This window comes from Mustela erminea, chromosome 2 (assembly GCF_009829155.1).
Source record: "Mustela erminea isolate mMusErm1 chromosome 2, mMusErm1.Pri, whole genome shotgun sequence".
Classification (NCBI taxonomy): domain Eukaryota; kingdom Metazoa; phylum Chordata; class Mammalia; order Carnivora; family Mustelidae; genus Mustela; species Mustela erminea.
In genome coordinates this window covers 94,456,498-94,472,651 of record NC_045615.1, presented here as the reverse complement: position 1 = coordinate 94,472,651, position 16,154 = coordinate 94,456,498, and the positions used below count along the sequence as shown (strand labels likewise).

Here is a 16,154-nt window from a genome sequence, read left to right as displayed (position 1 = left end):
AAATTTTACAGAATTTTATATTAGGGATGCTTGGGGTCCTGAGGCAATATTGTGTAATGCTAATCACTTTGTTAAAAAAAAAAAAAATCTGAGAATGTACTACCAAAAGCTATTTACAAATGAATCTTTCATCTAATCTAGCACAGAATTCTATAAAGAGAGTAGGCACGCAAGGTTTGTTGATGAAAGAAAATTTGGGGATCTAGCTAAGTAATACCATCTGGAAAACTGTGGTATAGTTTTTTTTTTTTTATAGATTTTATTTATTTGACAGAGAGAGAGAGATCACAAGTAGGCAGAGAGACAGGCAGAGAGAGGGGGGGAAGCAGGCTCCCCACTGAGCAGAGAGTCCGATGCGGGGCTCGATCCCAGGACCCTGAGATCATGACCTGAGCCGAAGATAGAGGCTTAACCCACTGAGCCACCCAAGTGCCCCAAACTGTGGTATAATTTTGAAGTACATTTATTATCCTATAATACTCATAAAATGAAGACATTTTCAAAAAGAGCAGTTCTTAGAAATAAGCCATCCCATTTTTAGGACAAAACTGTTTTAGATACATAGGTTTTTGCATACTAATTTTTTTTTAATTTTTAATTTTATTATTATTATTTTTTAAAGATTTTATTTATTTATTTGACAGACAGAGATCACAAGAAGGCAGAGAGGCAGGCAGAGAGAGAGAGAGGAGGAAGCAGGCTTCCTGCCGAGCAGAGAGCCCGATGTGGGGCTCGATCCCAGGATCCTGGGATCATGACCTGAGCCAAAGGCAGAGGCTTTAACCCACTGAGCCACCCAGGCGCCCTGCATACTAATTTTTAAGTGTAAATAATGTGTAGTGATATTTTGTACTGTGACAAAAGGAAGAATGAAATATTTTCAGTATTCAAATTGGGTCTTTAAGACACGTGGGTATTTAAAATTCTTTTATAGACAGTGAAAAAACAAAAAATTCTTAGGAAGCAATGCCATTCCATGCCTAAACTAAACTAATGTGTAGCAACCATATAGTGGCAAAACTATGAGGCGTGCTTAATTTCAGTGAAATATTTTTCTCATTTTTAGGGAAATGAAGATTACTTAAAATCTGTTGTTGACATGATTACAAAAAGGTAAGTAGTTTGTAGTTTGATAAATTTGAAAATAGCTGTTCTTTCATTTTTCTGTTTTATTTTTTCTGCCCAATTATATTATTGCGTTAGTGATCATATTCATTCTGATGAGCATAACTGTATAGAAAGAACTACTTGGAACTATAGGTCGTTCTAAGCTGTGACAAAGTATAGCTTATAACTTTCCCCAGTTTTGTAGGTTGTCTGTGTAATAACCCAGCTTGTGCGTGTTACCATCGCTGTATCTATTCTCCATGAAATCTACCTCCTCTGAGAGAAAGCTATTAGATTATTTTCTAAGCACTCTCGTGTTCCTTACTGTATGAAGTCACATTCTCCACTTCTGCTTACAATCTCCTGCTGGATGCAGCCTGGGAGGGGCGAGCACATGATGAACCAACATGAAGCTATTTATCAAGCAAGAGGCTGTGGAATGGACGCAGCCTTTCAGATCTTTATGTTCAAGTGGCTGATACAATTGGTAAAGAACAAATCACAGCCAGGAAGCTGGTGTTTGGTACTGGCATGGAGAGGGCAGCATGAGAACACCTAGACGGAGAAGCCTTCCACTCTACCTGCAAGATAGAAAGAAAGTAGTAATTGAGGCTGAGTCTAAAGCTGTAAGTAGATTCTGTTAAAGCAGATAAAAGGGGAAAGTGAATGCTTGGCAAATAGAATTGCTTGAGGAGGCAGAAAGGCCAAAAAGGAGCACGCTAGATTTGTGGAAGTGGAAGTGTATGGTGGAGTGTGGGTGTTTGGGATTAAGGAAGGAGTATCAGTGGGAGCTCAGGCGGGCGGAGATAAGATGGTGAAGAGCTTGGGTAAAGGTCTGAGCATGATGCACTTCATGCTACAGACCAGGGTCGCAAACGCGGCCTTCAAGCAGAATCTGGCCATCCGACAAGTTTGGCTTCGCCACCAAGGTGTTTCGTTTTGTTTCATTACCAGATAGTTCAGGGGTGGAGGGGGGGGGGGAGCAAAATTGTTTTCGTCAAAAAAAAAAAATTCTAGCTAATAACTGCAGAATGAATGGAATTAGAAAATCACCATTTCGAAACAGCTGGTTCAGGCATGTCCTTAAGGGACATGTGGACAGGGCTCTTTACCAGTAAGGTGTGCCAGCCAGCCTCCAAACAGGAAACCTTTGGTCATTCAGATAGAGGGAATTCAGCACAGAGAATTGGTCAAGAAAGTGTTGACAGGGGCTGAGAGAACAAAAGAGAAGAAAGGAAGTGAGAGAAGTATAAAGGGTGCTGGGGTTATAGCCACCCCCCCGCTCCCGCCGTCCCAACCCCCCAGCAAATGCTGGGCCGCCCCTGCTCCTGCGCTGTGGAAAATGCCCGGATGGCAGCGCTGGCCTGCTGCCGGAGCTGGGCACTATATCCAGTCCACGACCTCCTCCTGCTGCTGCTGCAGGCTTCCCCCAACCCCAGAGTAGGAAGCAAAACCTCCTCTTTTACTGCCTTCTAATCTCTTGATACTGCCTGCCATCTGCAGAACCTGCCTGGAAGCTAGCAAGCAGGGGGGCTGGGTTTGTGGCCTGCAGAGGTCCCGGCCCTGCAGTCCCAGCAGAGCGGAGTGTGAGAGTGGGGCTGAGGCCAGATGCGCAGCTGGCAGGAAGGGCTCGGATGCCCTCCCCTGAACCCCTGACCAATCTCAGCATCACTGCCGCTAAGGCAGTCAGACATGCTGTGGCTTCTGTTGTGTAGCAAATGAAATCCGCTGTGAAATAACTAGAGCAGATTATTGCCCCCTGCCCTCCAAAATACAATGTAACACACAAGACAGAACAGCCTTCTTCTTCCTTTTTTTTTTTTTCTGTTTCAGAGGTAGAATTTCGTGACCCATCAGTTGCATCGATCACCCTGTGCTCAATCCATCACGTGCCCTCCTTAATGCCTATCACCCAGTTACTCCATCCCCTCCTCCCCTCCAGCAAATCTGTTTGTTTCCTCTGACTAGGATCTCTTATGGTTTGTCTCCCTTTCTGTTTTCCTCTTATTTTATTTTTCCTTCCCTTTCCCTATATTTGTCTTCTTTGTTCTTAAATTCCACATACGAGTGAAATCATATATTTAAGACAGAACAACCTTTAGTGTAATCTGAAAGCCAGTGTAGAGTATGCACAGTGAACAGAGGAAGCAATCCGTGGTAATCACATTCTATAGGACAGTTGACCCAGTTCTGTGAAAAAAGATAGATGAGAGAAAAAAGAAGAATTGAAATGACTGGTGTGGGTAATAAGTTTTAAAAAGAAGGAAGAAATAACTGGTTATAATGAGAGGACCTTGATACTCCCTGGAGCACCCCCTCCCCACCCCCTGTCTTCATCCATTAGTTACTTGTTAGGATGCTGGACTTATTTGAATATCAACTGAATATTATGTGATATTAAAATTCTTAGCCTTGTAAGGTGTGATAATGGCTTCTGGTTGTGTAAATAAATGTGCTTTTTTTGATTTTGACACTGAAGATTTAAAGGGTGAGAACTGATTATCTAGGATTTGTTTTAAAATACTTCAATAAGAAAAAGGGAGCTGAATGGATGAAATAAGTGTGATTAAACAAAAGTAATGGTTATTGAAATCAAGTGATCAGGGATTCATTATAATACCACTTTTGTGTCTGTGTGTGTTAATTTTCATAATAAAATTTAAAGATGTAAAGAATTGAATTAGGCTATTCTCAGCAAGCTGGACTGATGGGGAGAGATGTTGAAGCACAGCAGCCTAAAGGAAAACTTGTGATTGGCGGGGTGGGTCTGGAGATGGGAGCCCCAGGAGTGACTTTATACCTGCACTCATTGCTCATGGATGGGAGGAAGCTGATGAATAAAGTCTATGGGGGTTGGGGAGGGGTTGGATGCAGGGTACACATGGCAGGAGGTTTAGGGGAAAAAGATAGAAACAGGTGAAGGAGTAGGAAAAAATAGTTTGAGAAAGGAGAGTGAAATGAAAGCATTCCCTCCTTAAAGGATTTTCTTCTCTCTGTGAAAGAAAGTATGTTGAGAATGGGTGAACTTGACCTTGAGGATGGTAGTGAAGCCTTGAAGTAAATGATGTGTGTGAAGGGAGATAGAACTGGTAGAGATTAACCAAAACACCCTTGTATGTCTAATTTTACCCAAAAAAGATTCCTCAGGGAAAGAAGTTATCTCATACTTGAATCCTTAAAATGTTCTCATATTCCAGGATAGCCTCTCTTGGTTGCTTTATTCTGCATAATAAACCACTGTTTGAAGAAGACACATTAGCCTGAAATGACTTAAATCTATGCTAGTTTGGTGTCCTTATAAGGAAGTCTTCACAGAATCCGTTACAAAGAAGGCAGAGGTTTGCAAACAATTTCTAGGGATATGTTTTGAAATCCTTTGAAGATGACTTAAAAAATTACAGTACATGGTTACTTGTGGAGATCACAAATAAAAATACTACTTGGTGTATAAAAACACTTATGTTTTGCTATAAAATGTACAGTCAATGTCACTAACTAGAATTTTAGTAAGACTTAATGATCATGTGTGCCAGAGAATGATGTCAGATGATTCAAAAAGAGATTCTCGTGATGATGAGAATGTTGATGTCAATACAGGATAAAGAGTTGGAATAAAATTATTTTATTTTTTGTGAGAATAGAATACAACTATAATTTAAAAATAGATCTTATAGAATATGCAATTTTAAGTGAGATTGTATCTAAGTTAATGTAAACTCATAGTTTTTCATTTCTATACGTAAATTTTTATATATTTAATTTAGCCAAAAGTCTTTGGTAGGTCTGTTCATTGGGGTTAATGAAAGATTGCTCTGTATTTTATTGGTCTTAAATTTGAGACTGTAATTGTTAAAGGACCCAACTAAGGTTATATATAGCCTTATATGAAACTGTATATTAACTATTACTTTATATAAAACTATACAGCTATAAGGTTTCCACTTTTTTATAATCACAAGGTAGAATCATTCATTTATAATGGCAACAATGTATAGTTATACCATTTTCCCTAGTCACTGGCAGCTAGCAATTCTGGTATCATTATCTCAAGAACTTTTGATGCTAACGATAACCTAATAAGCTAGAAAAGATTTAAAGAATCCTAGAAAGGTGTCCCCACACAGGATTTCAAAGGTCTTGTTTAAGACAGACTGAGTAAAACTGAGCCTGGAATCTTTCTCTTTATTAGTAATGGGAAATTATACCATCAAGATAGAAATTATTTGGCTCCATGGGTTAAAGTCTCTGCCTTCAGCTCGGGTCATGATCCCAGGGTCCTGGGATCAAGCCCCGCCTCGGGCTCTCTGCTCCACAGGAAGCCTGCTTCCTCCCCTCTCACTCTGCCTGCCTCTCTGCCTACTTGTGGTCTCTGTCTGTCAAATAAATAAATAAAATCTTTAAAAAAAAAAAAAGATAGAAATTATTTGTAACTTGACTTTTGTTGCCTTGGTACTTTGCCTGAAATTTTCTGGAGGATAAAATCTACTTACAAGCATTTGTAATCCAAACTTTTTGTGATTGTATATACTGCAACTTAATGTTATTTTCACTTGCCTCTGCTATTCTAAATTGCTATAAAAAGTTACACAATTTAACTTTTAAAAATGTAGCTATTATGTTAGTGATTTTTACCCCAAACCAAATAGAAATCCTCATTCTTTTCTTCCACACCAATATTTTCTACTCCTCAAGGAACATACTAAAATGGATTTTTAAAAAACTTCTCGGGGATGCCTGGGTGGCTCAGTCAGTTAAGCAACTGCCTTCAGCTCGGGTCATGATCCCAGGGTCCTGGGATTGAGTCCCACATTGGGCTCCCTGCTCAGCAGGGGGTTCTGCTTCTCCTGCCTACTGCTTTCCCTTCTTGTGTGCTCTCTCTCTCTCTCTCTGACAAATTAATGAATAAATAAAATCTTTTAAAAAATAAAAAACCTTTCTATTTGATATACCATAAAATCAGAAGAGCCAGTAAGCCTTTCATCCCCTGTACTCACCCATTTACACTCCCACCTAAAAAAATAAATAAGTAAGCACACAATAACTCTTCCATTGATACATAGAGCCCGGGAAGAATCTATGTCTGTAGAAGAATTCTTTCCTTACCTGGATATGTATTGCTATCCCAGTTTTACAGATGAAGAAACTGAAGGTTAGAGAAAGTAAATGACTTGCTCAAAGTGTGTTAAGTGAAGGATGCAAAATTGGTAGAGACCCTTTTCTGGGTCTCACATTCTCTCTAGCACTGCTGGAGGTTGCTGCTGCTATCTCATGCTCATGATACATACCTATTAGGAAATATCTGGAAACCATTTAAAATGCAAATGAAAGGAATACAATTGTCCACATTCCAATGGCACAAGGAGGCAACAAGTCCACATGTTTTGCTGTCTGTAAGTAAACTGAACAACAGAGTAGCAGTGATCGGGCACCCACAGATTCTGAAAGGAGCAGTGAGATGGTGAGGTGATGATATGCAATTTATGTAGTGATTTGTGGACTGAAGAGTCAGAAGCAAGTTCGTGCTTTATGGAATTATTCACGGTTATCCCAGTGTGAAAACTCAAATTCAACCGGTGTTGTTGAGGGAGAGCTGGTATTTAATTGACACATGGTAACAGATTCATGCATAATAGAACTGTGCAAAGTGAGGACTACTTATTTTGCACATAATAGAGATTGTGCATATAAAACCCCATCTTGCTTTTTCACCTATTAGCATAAAACAAACATTTTCTTGAGACTTTAGCATTTCAATAAATAATATAATGCCTAAATTTAAATCTCATTTAAAGTCATATTATCTATGTCTAAAGGAAAACCATTTAATGCTCTACCTGGTGTGTCCTGTCCTTTACCTTGATGGTACAAGATGTGTATTACAGGTTTTGTGAGCAATATTTAATGCATTTTAATAATATCCTTGTTGGTCTATAAATATTAACTTTAAAGATTCTGAAAAGCATACATAGTCATCCAATGACTTGTGGGCAAGTCACACTCATTAAGCAGCCATGAGGTTATTCAATAGGATGTTTACTAAACTCAAAACTATGCACTTTAAAAAGTCATCTAATGTTCTATGCTAACTCGTTAGTTCCATTATTTTGAATCTTTTAGAGTACATACCTGATTGTAAACTTGCAAAATTTCAAAGTGCCTATAATTTTTACAAAAGGAAATTAATTTTATACTGTATTTTTAAACTTTGTTAGGTTGCTTACTAATTTGTAAAAGAAATAGACTAAAGAGTATTAGTTTCAAAATGTGGATATCATGTATTAACATGTGAAATAATTCAAATACAAATGTTATGTGGATATGCACAAAGACATTCTTTTTAAAAATATCTGTTATTTTGGTAAATCAAATATTAAGTTGCAAGCTTCCAATTACTTCTGTTTACAGATTCGAAAGACAACTAAGGTCTGGATCATTAGAAATCATTTCAATACCTGCCTTTTTTTATCCAAACATATTCCACGTCAAGCAGTCAACTGAGGACTCCGGAAGATCAGAGAGGTATGACGTACTACCTTAAATAACCCCATCAGATGTAATGTGGGAACAGGCATCCAATAGACCCCATCACAAACCACAGCCAGCTCCCATTAGCTCGCAAGAGCTGACTGTGCAGCTCTTCCCAGTCTGTGTCCAGCAGCTTCAAGTCGGTAGCATGAAATCAGCCATGGTAGGAGCATTTACACCACGGAGATGGGCAAAGCACAAACCGTGGTTCACCCTCACACTACTCCCTGAAGAATCAGTTGTTAAAACATTTGCCACCAGCACACCACTGAGTATCTGTGTTTGCGTTTTCAGCCAATAATTAGCAAGGGTGTAAGGAAGGGGGAAAGCCTGGGGTTATAAATTATTACAGGTACCTTCTAGTTCCAGTTTTTTTGTTTGCCATAGGTCATCCTAGACAGGTAGTTTAGACTTTGTCTTCTTACCTTCCTCTGCTTTCTCTTGTGCATAATAAAATCTACAATATATATTTGGAAAAGTCATTGTAAGAATAAAATAAAATATTTATGAAATAATTTTGAAAAAAGGTCTATACATGTATAAAGGATCACTATTGTTTGATTATAAATGTCATAGATATTATAAGAAGTGTAATGATTTGGTTCCTCAAAATTACTAGAGTAAAAGAAATGTCAGAATTCAGAAAAAAGTTTGATCCCATAAAACTTATTAGCTCTGTTTTTTTTAATGGTAATAAATGGTATGTCAGAATCTGGAAATCTCTTAGGGATTTTCCTTTGCTTTGAATTCAGTAGTCAGTTCTTAGAGTCATAAAGCTGGGAGACATTGTAGGTCCTGTTTTTCCTTCTGCTTTTTGTGTCTCCATCATCATTTCTTATTTATTTATTTATTTTAAACAATCTCTCTCTGCGTTATCCCCCTTGTCTCCATTCCTCTGCCTTGGAGGATGGAGGCCATCCATGATCTAGCCTAGCCTGGCCTCTCTTCCAGTTCATTCTCCATGTGTAGCCAGAATACCTTTTTCATAAGAGATCAGGTCCAAAGTTTCCTTCCTGATCTTGTCTCTTCCCATCAGCAGCTTTTCCATCCTCTCTCGGTGCTCTGGATCTAAGGTGATACCACTTTCTCGTGCATTTCATGTCTTGGCAATACTGATCCTCCCACTGAATGCCTGGCCTCCCGATCCACCGTCCCATCTTATTTTACGTCATCATTGCCAATGTCGCTGTAGAGCACTTACCTAATCGTTCTGATTTTATTACTTTTCTGTCTTTTCATACTGGATTATGGAACTCAGAAGGGCAGAACTGCATTGTGTCTTGCTCTTTGTGTGTTCAGGAAGTGGCCTAAACCTAGCTTAGTATTAAATTAGAATAGAGTTTCTTCTTATTTTTATTTGAACAAGACCTAAGACCAGAGATACTATTAACTTTACTACACAGGTCAGAATCCAACCAAAACATAAAATAGGTAGATTATGCTTCTCCTAGTGTAGTGACGGCAGATAAGGTCCACTGAATAAAGATGGGAAACATTTTAATACAACTTTTCAATATAACATATTATTGCACTTACTGTAGATAGTACTCTATGTTAGCAAAGCATAAAAAATTGTTTTAATTACTGAAGTGCGCTTATAAATAAAAATTATATAATAATGACAAATATTAACAGACTTTATTGCTGTCTTTAGTTGGCGTATCAAACAAGTACTGGATTTTTGTTTTTTGATGCTATATGCCCAACCCAAGGCCATGTATTATTTACAGGTAAGACTGTGGTGTGTGTGTGTGTGTGTGTGTGTGTGTGTGTGTGTAATTTAAAGTGGAAGTATTATATTCTCCTTCTCTCTTTTGGTTCCTTCCTTCCTCATCATGTTCCTCCACCTTACTTTGTATTCAGGAAATACTTAATATATTTAAGTTCCAAAAAGGAAGTTTAAAGTTGATTTTATATAAGTCTTCTTGCTGGATTTACAGTTAACAAAGGAAATTTTAGTTACCTGAAGCAAACTGTAAAGAAATTCTCAAATTAGGAAAAAAATAGAAATTATGCTCCTTACGTTTCTCTTCCCACAAATTTCTTACATTAGGCAGACGTATTTTGAGCACTTACAGTATGTCAGACAGTATGTATGCTCACCATTGGTACCCTACATAGGCTTGCATTGTATGTTCAACCCAGCGTTACAGTGCCTTTTTGTATTTCTGAAATAAAGCAATTATATATAGATTGAATTCCCTGAATTCTGGTGTATTGTTAAATAATAGTGTTATGTTTCCCAGCAGTGAGTGTACGCCTTACTATGTGTGACAATATGTAGTTGTAAAAAGAGTTTGCAAGACATCATTGGAGAAGAGAGAATGTTAGAAAAATGCCCGAAGCAGGGTCCTCTCTTTTACTGGGAGGAAAAAAAAAAATCTTTTGATTCCTAGTTAGTGGAATGTAACAGAAACACGAGATCCAGCCAATGAATTCTTCCCAATTTACAACAACGCCGTTCTCTTTTGTGCTCTGGTCATATGCTTGAGGGCTTTCACATTTTTCTGAATCATTTAGGAGGTTTTTTTAGTGCATAGATCACACATATATCAGATTTAAAAGAAAGGAAAATTCTAGTTTTCCTTTCCCCCTCTCTTAGGGAGAACTATTCTTAGGCTTATGAGCACCATCATTCTACCCAGCTGCTGGTGGATGAGAGTGCTGGTTCCCTTTTGTCATCTCTTGGCCAGCCACCCTCTCTGGCGATAGGACTTGGCACCTGTCATCTTGAACATAAAGCTAGTTGGCCTTAAATTAGAAACGGAAGTATTTGTAAGGATGAAAATGGATTCAGGTAAGCCATTTTTTTTTTCAGTGAGGATTTAGATTGAGTGTTCCATATTATTATTTAGGAAAGAAACCTATCATCTCTGGTCTCAGAATCCAAAAGTGAAAACTAACAGTAAAAACCCTCAGCAACTTGAACTAAAAATAAAATTAACTTCATAAAAACATTTTCTTCAGTGTATGCTGTTGAAAGTATTTTCAATTCTCAAATGAATGCAACTCATTCAATGGAAGTATCAAAGTTACTAATGACTTTTTGTTTTTTTTTTCCAGCTAGAAGATGATATCATAGCTAAAAAGACATACCTTACAAAAATCACAGATTTTGTGCATAATATCACTTCCAAAAATTGGTTTTATATTGAGTTTTCAATTCTTGGATTCATAGGTAAACAATATATCTATTTTTAAGCACACAATAATCTTAAAAGTTCTTAAGAACGTATCAGTTTGGGATGCCTGGGTGGTTCAGTTGGCTAAGCGACTGCCTTTAGCTCAGGTCATGACCTTGGAGTCCTGGGATCGAGTTCCACGTTGGGCTCCCTGCTCAGTGAGGAGTCTACTTCTCCCTTGGACCCTCCCCCTTCTCGTGCTCTCTTTCTCTTATTCTTTCTCTCAAATAAATAAATAAATAAAACCTTAAAAAACTTATCAGTTTGTTAATAAATGGAAAGGAATGGCATGATTTCTATAAAGATACTTTTTAAGATAAGATCAAATTCAAGTATCTGGATTTCAGAAAATGTATTTTCAAACCAATTTTTTCCTAGATGGACAATATAGATTAGCAGGTTGACATATACATATATGTTATAAAAATGCAGGAAAGATACCACTTGCTAAGTGCTTGCTGAGAGTCTGCAAGATCAGTGATTAAGGCGTACTTCTCGATTTTATGTAGAAAAATAGTTTCAGATTACATAGAATCTCATAGAATCTCAAAGAATTATTTAGTCCTAAGTTAGAATTCCATTCTCTGGATGGAATTCTAACTTAGGACTCCTGTACTAAATTCCTTGTCACCTCCGGTATGCCAAAGCTGACCTACCTAGAAAAGTATAAAAATATATGAATTGGACCCACCACCAAGAGTTCCTAAAATTGTGCCCATGATGTGATATTTAAAACCATTTCTTCTATGAATTTTCTTTTGCTTCCTTCCACTCTCTCCACTCTTCCTTCTATACTTTTCCTTTTATTTGAACTTTGAGGTAGCAAGTCGAATGACCTTATTCATTTCATGGTGCACATCATTGTTTCTTCATGCAGGAGCCTTCTCTTATTTTATTCTTTTATTTTAGGCCCAGTCCCTACTCCCACTTCCTCCCACCCCCCAACAGGTTTGTGCTCTACTCTGTTCAAAGAATACACATGAATATACATGTATTCCTGTCAATACTTGGTGTTTATCACATTTGTACCTGCTTAAAGTTTACAAAAACAGGTGATGTGTGGTAAGCTTATTCATGCCCCTTACATTTTTGTCCTTAAAACTAGATTTTAAAACTGCCAACATGTCGATTTATGCCCGTTTAGTTTATTGTTCCTCCTGCTGTTGCATAAGCCCTACGTAATAATCCATTTGATATATCCAGCTTCAGAGTGGTTGACCTTGATTGCTTCTAACTCCCTGCTGCCACAAAGAAATGAAGTGGCATATATGTCCCCGGGAACAGAACCATGGAGAACGAATGTAGCAGTATTTCTGCGTAGCCAGATTGCTTTGCAGATTGACTGTACTGTTTATACCCCCCTAAACAGTGTGTAGGAAGGAGTTCATGCTTCTCCATATGCTTGACAATATTTGATTCTTTCTGCTACTTTTTTTTTTTTGCCACTGGGAGGAGTGTAAAGCATTTCCCTGACTGCTCGTGAAATGTTATTCATATACTTACTTGATCACCTTCTTTCCCATACTTTTTTGTTAAGTGTTGTAGAATCCAATTTTAAGACCTTATTTTGCTCAGCTTTGGTTTAAATAAGAAGAATGATAGGTAGCAGTAATACCTGATGAGCTTGAAGAGGAAGTAAGCTTATTGATACATTACACTGTGAACTATAAATTCCTTTTTATCTTTTTCACCGAAGTCAGGTATGAGAAGGATAGAGAATATTCACATTCTGATCACAAGAGCACATTGAACAGGAGCACTATATATGTAAAGCTGAAGTCTTATTTAAGCTTAAGTTTATAAGGGTTTTGTTTTCTGTTGTTATAATAATAATAATTTTCTTACTCAATATTACCAAAACTATGAGTTTGCTAAGCAGAATTTTATAGCATACTGACAGCAGATAAGGAAAACACAAATACTGAATCAGCTATTTCTATCATTAAATCACTTGGTCACTGTATATACTGGTGCCAAAAAAATTAAAATACAACTATACACTTCACTAAGTAACGCATACAGGCTCAGCTCCTAGTGAAAAAAACTGAAGCATGCTCACTTCCTGCCAGCATGTTTATTAAATGGTTAGATGTTTTTTATACTATTTACTTTGAAGTGAAAATTTACCTGAATTTTATACCTTCAACTTCATTTTAAAATTAAATTAATTTTAAAATTAAAGATGTAGTATATTAGGAAAAACCAATTAGATCTAATATCATACTTTAAAATACAGCAAATCTTGAAGAAGCACAAATGTGAAATAGAAATAAAATTCGTATAAAATGATGCTCAAATACTGAAATAATACAGTACTCTAATCACAAGTGTTAAACATAAAAAAATCTGGTAGATTGATAGAGTTCTACAAAAGTCAGGTTATAAATCAGTTTCTGTAAAATTAAGTAAAAGATTAAAGCTCCTATAGTTTTCATGTTATTTATATATCTTTTAATATTATGTATATATCTTTCATTTGATTTAGAAAATTTATCTTATTGGTTATCAAAATTGCCTAAAAGTTCACTATACAAAACCTGCTTCACTATACTAAACCTGCTTCACACTTCTTGCCCAGAAATGGTAATCATTAATACTTAAGCAGATGTATATTATTTTGTTTTATTATCCTTCAACTTCACTAATACTTAAAGCTTTATTTATTTTGAAAGAATATGATCTATTTAATCTTTAATGATTTGGGGGGTCTTTTCTCATGTTAATAGAATGAACAACTGTATATAAGTGTTATTTTATGATATATTGTTATTTGGATTTGTAAACACTTAAGAGTTATTTGGATTTGTTTACTTTTTCTCCATAGGAAAGCTTTTTAAATCTGAGGACTTAACTGACTTTGTACGTTTTTTTTTAATGTTCTACAAAGATAAACCCATAGACTTGCTCTTGGGGGACATTTTTCAGGTAAAGATGTGTAACCCAGGAGAAACTCCTGTGAGTATTTCTTTACTTTGTAAATGCAAAATATTTTAGGAAAATACTCTCTGTCTAATGTAATTCCCTAAAATTTGTTCACCAAACTAAACCTGATGAATGCATTCATTTTTTGACTTCTGGTATCCAAAACTTTTATTGACATTTATACATACTAAATGAAGTAATGAGAGGCCACAAATGTAGTGAAAAGTAGAAAAAAGGAAACAAACAAACAAACAAAAAAACCCAAACAAATAATAAAATGATGGATGTAAATTCAGATATGTTGATATTTACATTAAATATAAATGACCAAAATATTACCAATTAAGAGAGAGTTCATCAGAATGGATTAAAAAACACTATGCAATTACTTGCTGTCCACATTCAGTTCAAATATAATGATATACATAGGTTAAAAGTAAAAGGTATAAAAAAGAAATACCTGCAGACACTAATCAAAGAAAATCTGTAGTAGCTATATTAATATCAAAGTATACTTTGGTGCAAAAAAAACCCAAAAAATTTAACCAGGGATCAAGAAAGATACTACGTACTGGTAAAAGGGTCAAATCACCAAGAAGATATGATAATCATAGAAGTATGTATACATTTAACAACAGAAACTCAAAATACATTAAGCAAAAGATGACAGAACTAAAGGAAAAAATAGATTAGTCTGCAGTTATAGTTGGAGACTTCAATGCTCCTCTTTTAGTAAGCAGCAGAGCTGATAGGTAGAAAACCAGCAAAGAGATAAAAGAATTGAATATCATCTACATCTGGATTTTTTTTTTAAAGATTTTATTTATTTATCAGAGAGAGAGAGGGAGAAAGAGAGCACAGGCAGACAGAATGGCAGGCAGAGGCAGAGGGAGAAGCAGGCTCCCTGCCGAGCAAGGAGCCTGATGTGGGACTCGATCCCAGGACGCTGGGATCATGACCTGAGCCGAAGGCAACTGCCCAACCAACTGAGCCACCCAGGCGTCCCTACATCTGGATTTAATTGCTATTTTATTTTAAAGATTTTATTTGTTTATTTGACAAAGAGAAAGAGAAAGCGCATGTGCACAAGCAAGGGGAGTGGCAAGCAAAGGGAGAGGGAGAAACAGGGCTCAGGCTCAGTCCCGCACCTTGGGATCATGAACTGAGCTGAAGACTGATGCTTAACCTGCTGAGCCCCTTAACTGATATTTTAAAAACACTATGTCCAACAGCAGTAGAAATCATATTCTTTTTTTTTTTAAAAGATTTTATTTTTATTTATTTGACAGACAAAGATCACAAGTGGGCAGAGAGGCAGGCAGAGAGACAGGAGGAAGCAGGCTCCCTGGCTGAGCAGAGAGCCCGATGCGGGGCTCGATCCCAGGACCCCGGGATCATGACCCGAGCCGAAGGCAGGGGACCCAACCCACTGAGCCACCCAGGCGCCCCGAAATCATATTCTTTTAAAGTATGTATAGAACATACACCAAAATAGACATGTCTCGTATCATAAAACAAAGCTGGCAAATTTAAGATGAAATCACAAAAAAAAATGAGACTAAAATTTGACCGAGTGGAATAAAATTAAAAATCAAGAACAGAAAGATAACTCAAAAATCCATAAGGATGTGGAATTTAAACAATACACTCCTGAATAAACCAGAGTGAAAGAAAAAGTCTCTAAAGGAAAATTAAAAAATACTTTGAATTGAATGAAATGAAAATACAACCTATCAAAATTTGTGAGATGCAACTAAAGCACTACTTATGGAGAAATTAATCTTAGAAGAAACCATTATCTTAGAAGAGAAGAAAGATCGCACATTAGTAATTTCAGCTTCCACCTTAAGTCACTAGAAAAAGAAGAGCGAAATAAACCCAAATCAAGCAGAAGAAAGAGAATAATAGCTACGAGAGCAGAAAGAAATGGAACTGAAAACATAAAAGCAGTAGAGAAAATTAATAAAACCAAAATATGGTTCTTTGAAAAAAGTAAGAAACAGATAAATTTCTAATAAAACTGACAAAGAAAACACCAAAACATAAATTATCAATATTAAAATGAAAGAGATATCATGGTATATATGTAGGTGTGTGTGTATCTAAATGTAACAAAATATGTAGGTTTATCTATATGCTGAAAACTTTGAACTGCTGATGAAAGGAAGAGACATACCATGATCATGGATTGGAAGGCTCAGTATAGTAAATAAGAAAATGCTTCCTAAATTGATTTATGGACTTAATATATTCCAGTCAAAATCTGAGTAGGGTTTTTTATGGTAGTTGTAGACAAGCTAATTCTAAAGTTTTTAAGAAAAAGGAAAGGAACTGGTTTAGCTAAAATGATTTTGAAAAAGAAGAATAAAGTTGGAGGCATCACAGAACTCAATTTCAAATCTTATGATAAAGCTACAG

General features: G+C 36.6%; 1 protein-coding gene across 5 annotated transcripts in view; it reads left to right on the top strand.

The window, feature by feature from the left end:
• Window positions 1–16,154, top strand: part of MGAT4D (MGAT4 family member D) — a 53,567-nt gene that overhangs the window by 22,358 nt on the left and 15,055 nt on the right. For 4 of the 5 annotated variants that reach the window (XR_004283316.1, XR_004283314.1, XM_032333464.1 and 1 more), the window contains exons 5-9: window positions 1,067–1,113; window positions 7,513–7,626; window positions 9,287–9,362; window positions 10,696–10,810; window positions 13,639–13,769. Coding sequence is in view for 2 of the 5 variants with exons in the window: in XM_032333464.1 (XP_032189355.1) it covers window positions 1,067–1,113; window positions 7,513–7,626; window positions 9,287–9,362; window positions 10,696–10,810; window positions 13,639–13,769 (483 nt within the window). In the remaining 3 variants the exon portion in view is untranslated. The remainder of the gene's footprint in view (window positions 1–1,066; window positions 1,114–7,512; window positions 7,627–9,286; window positions 9,363–10,695; window positions 10,811–13,638; window positions 13,770–16,154) is intronic. The other variant, XR_004283315.1, reaches the window with a different exon arrangement.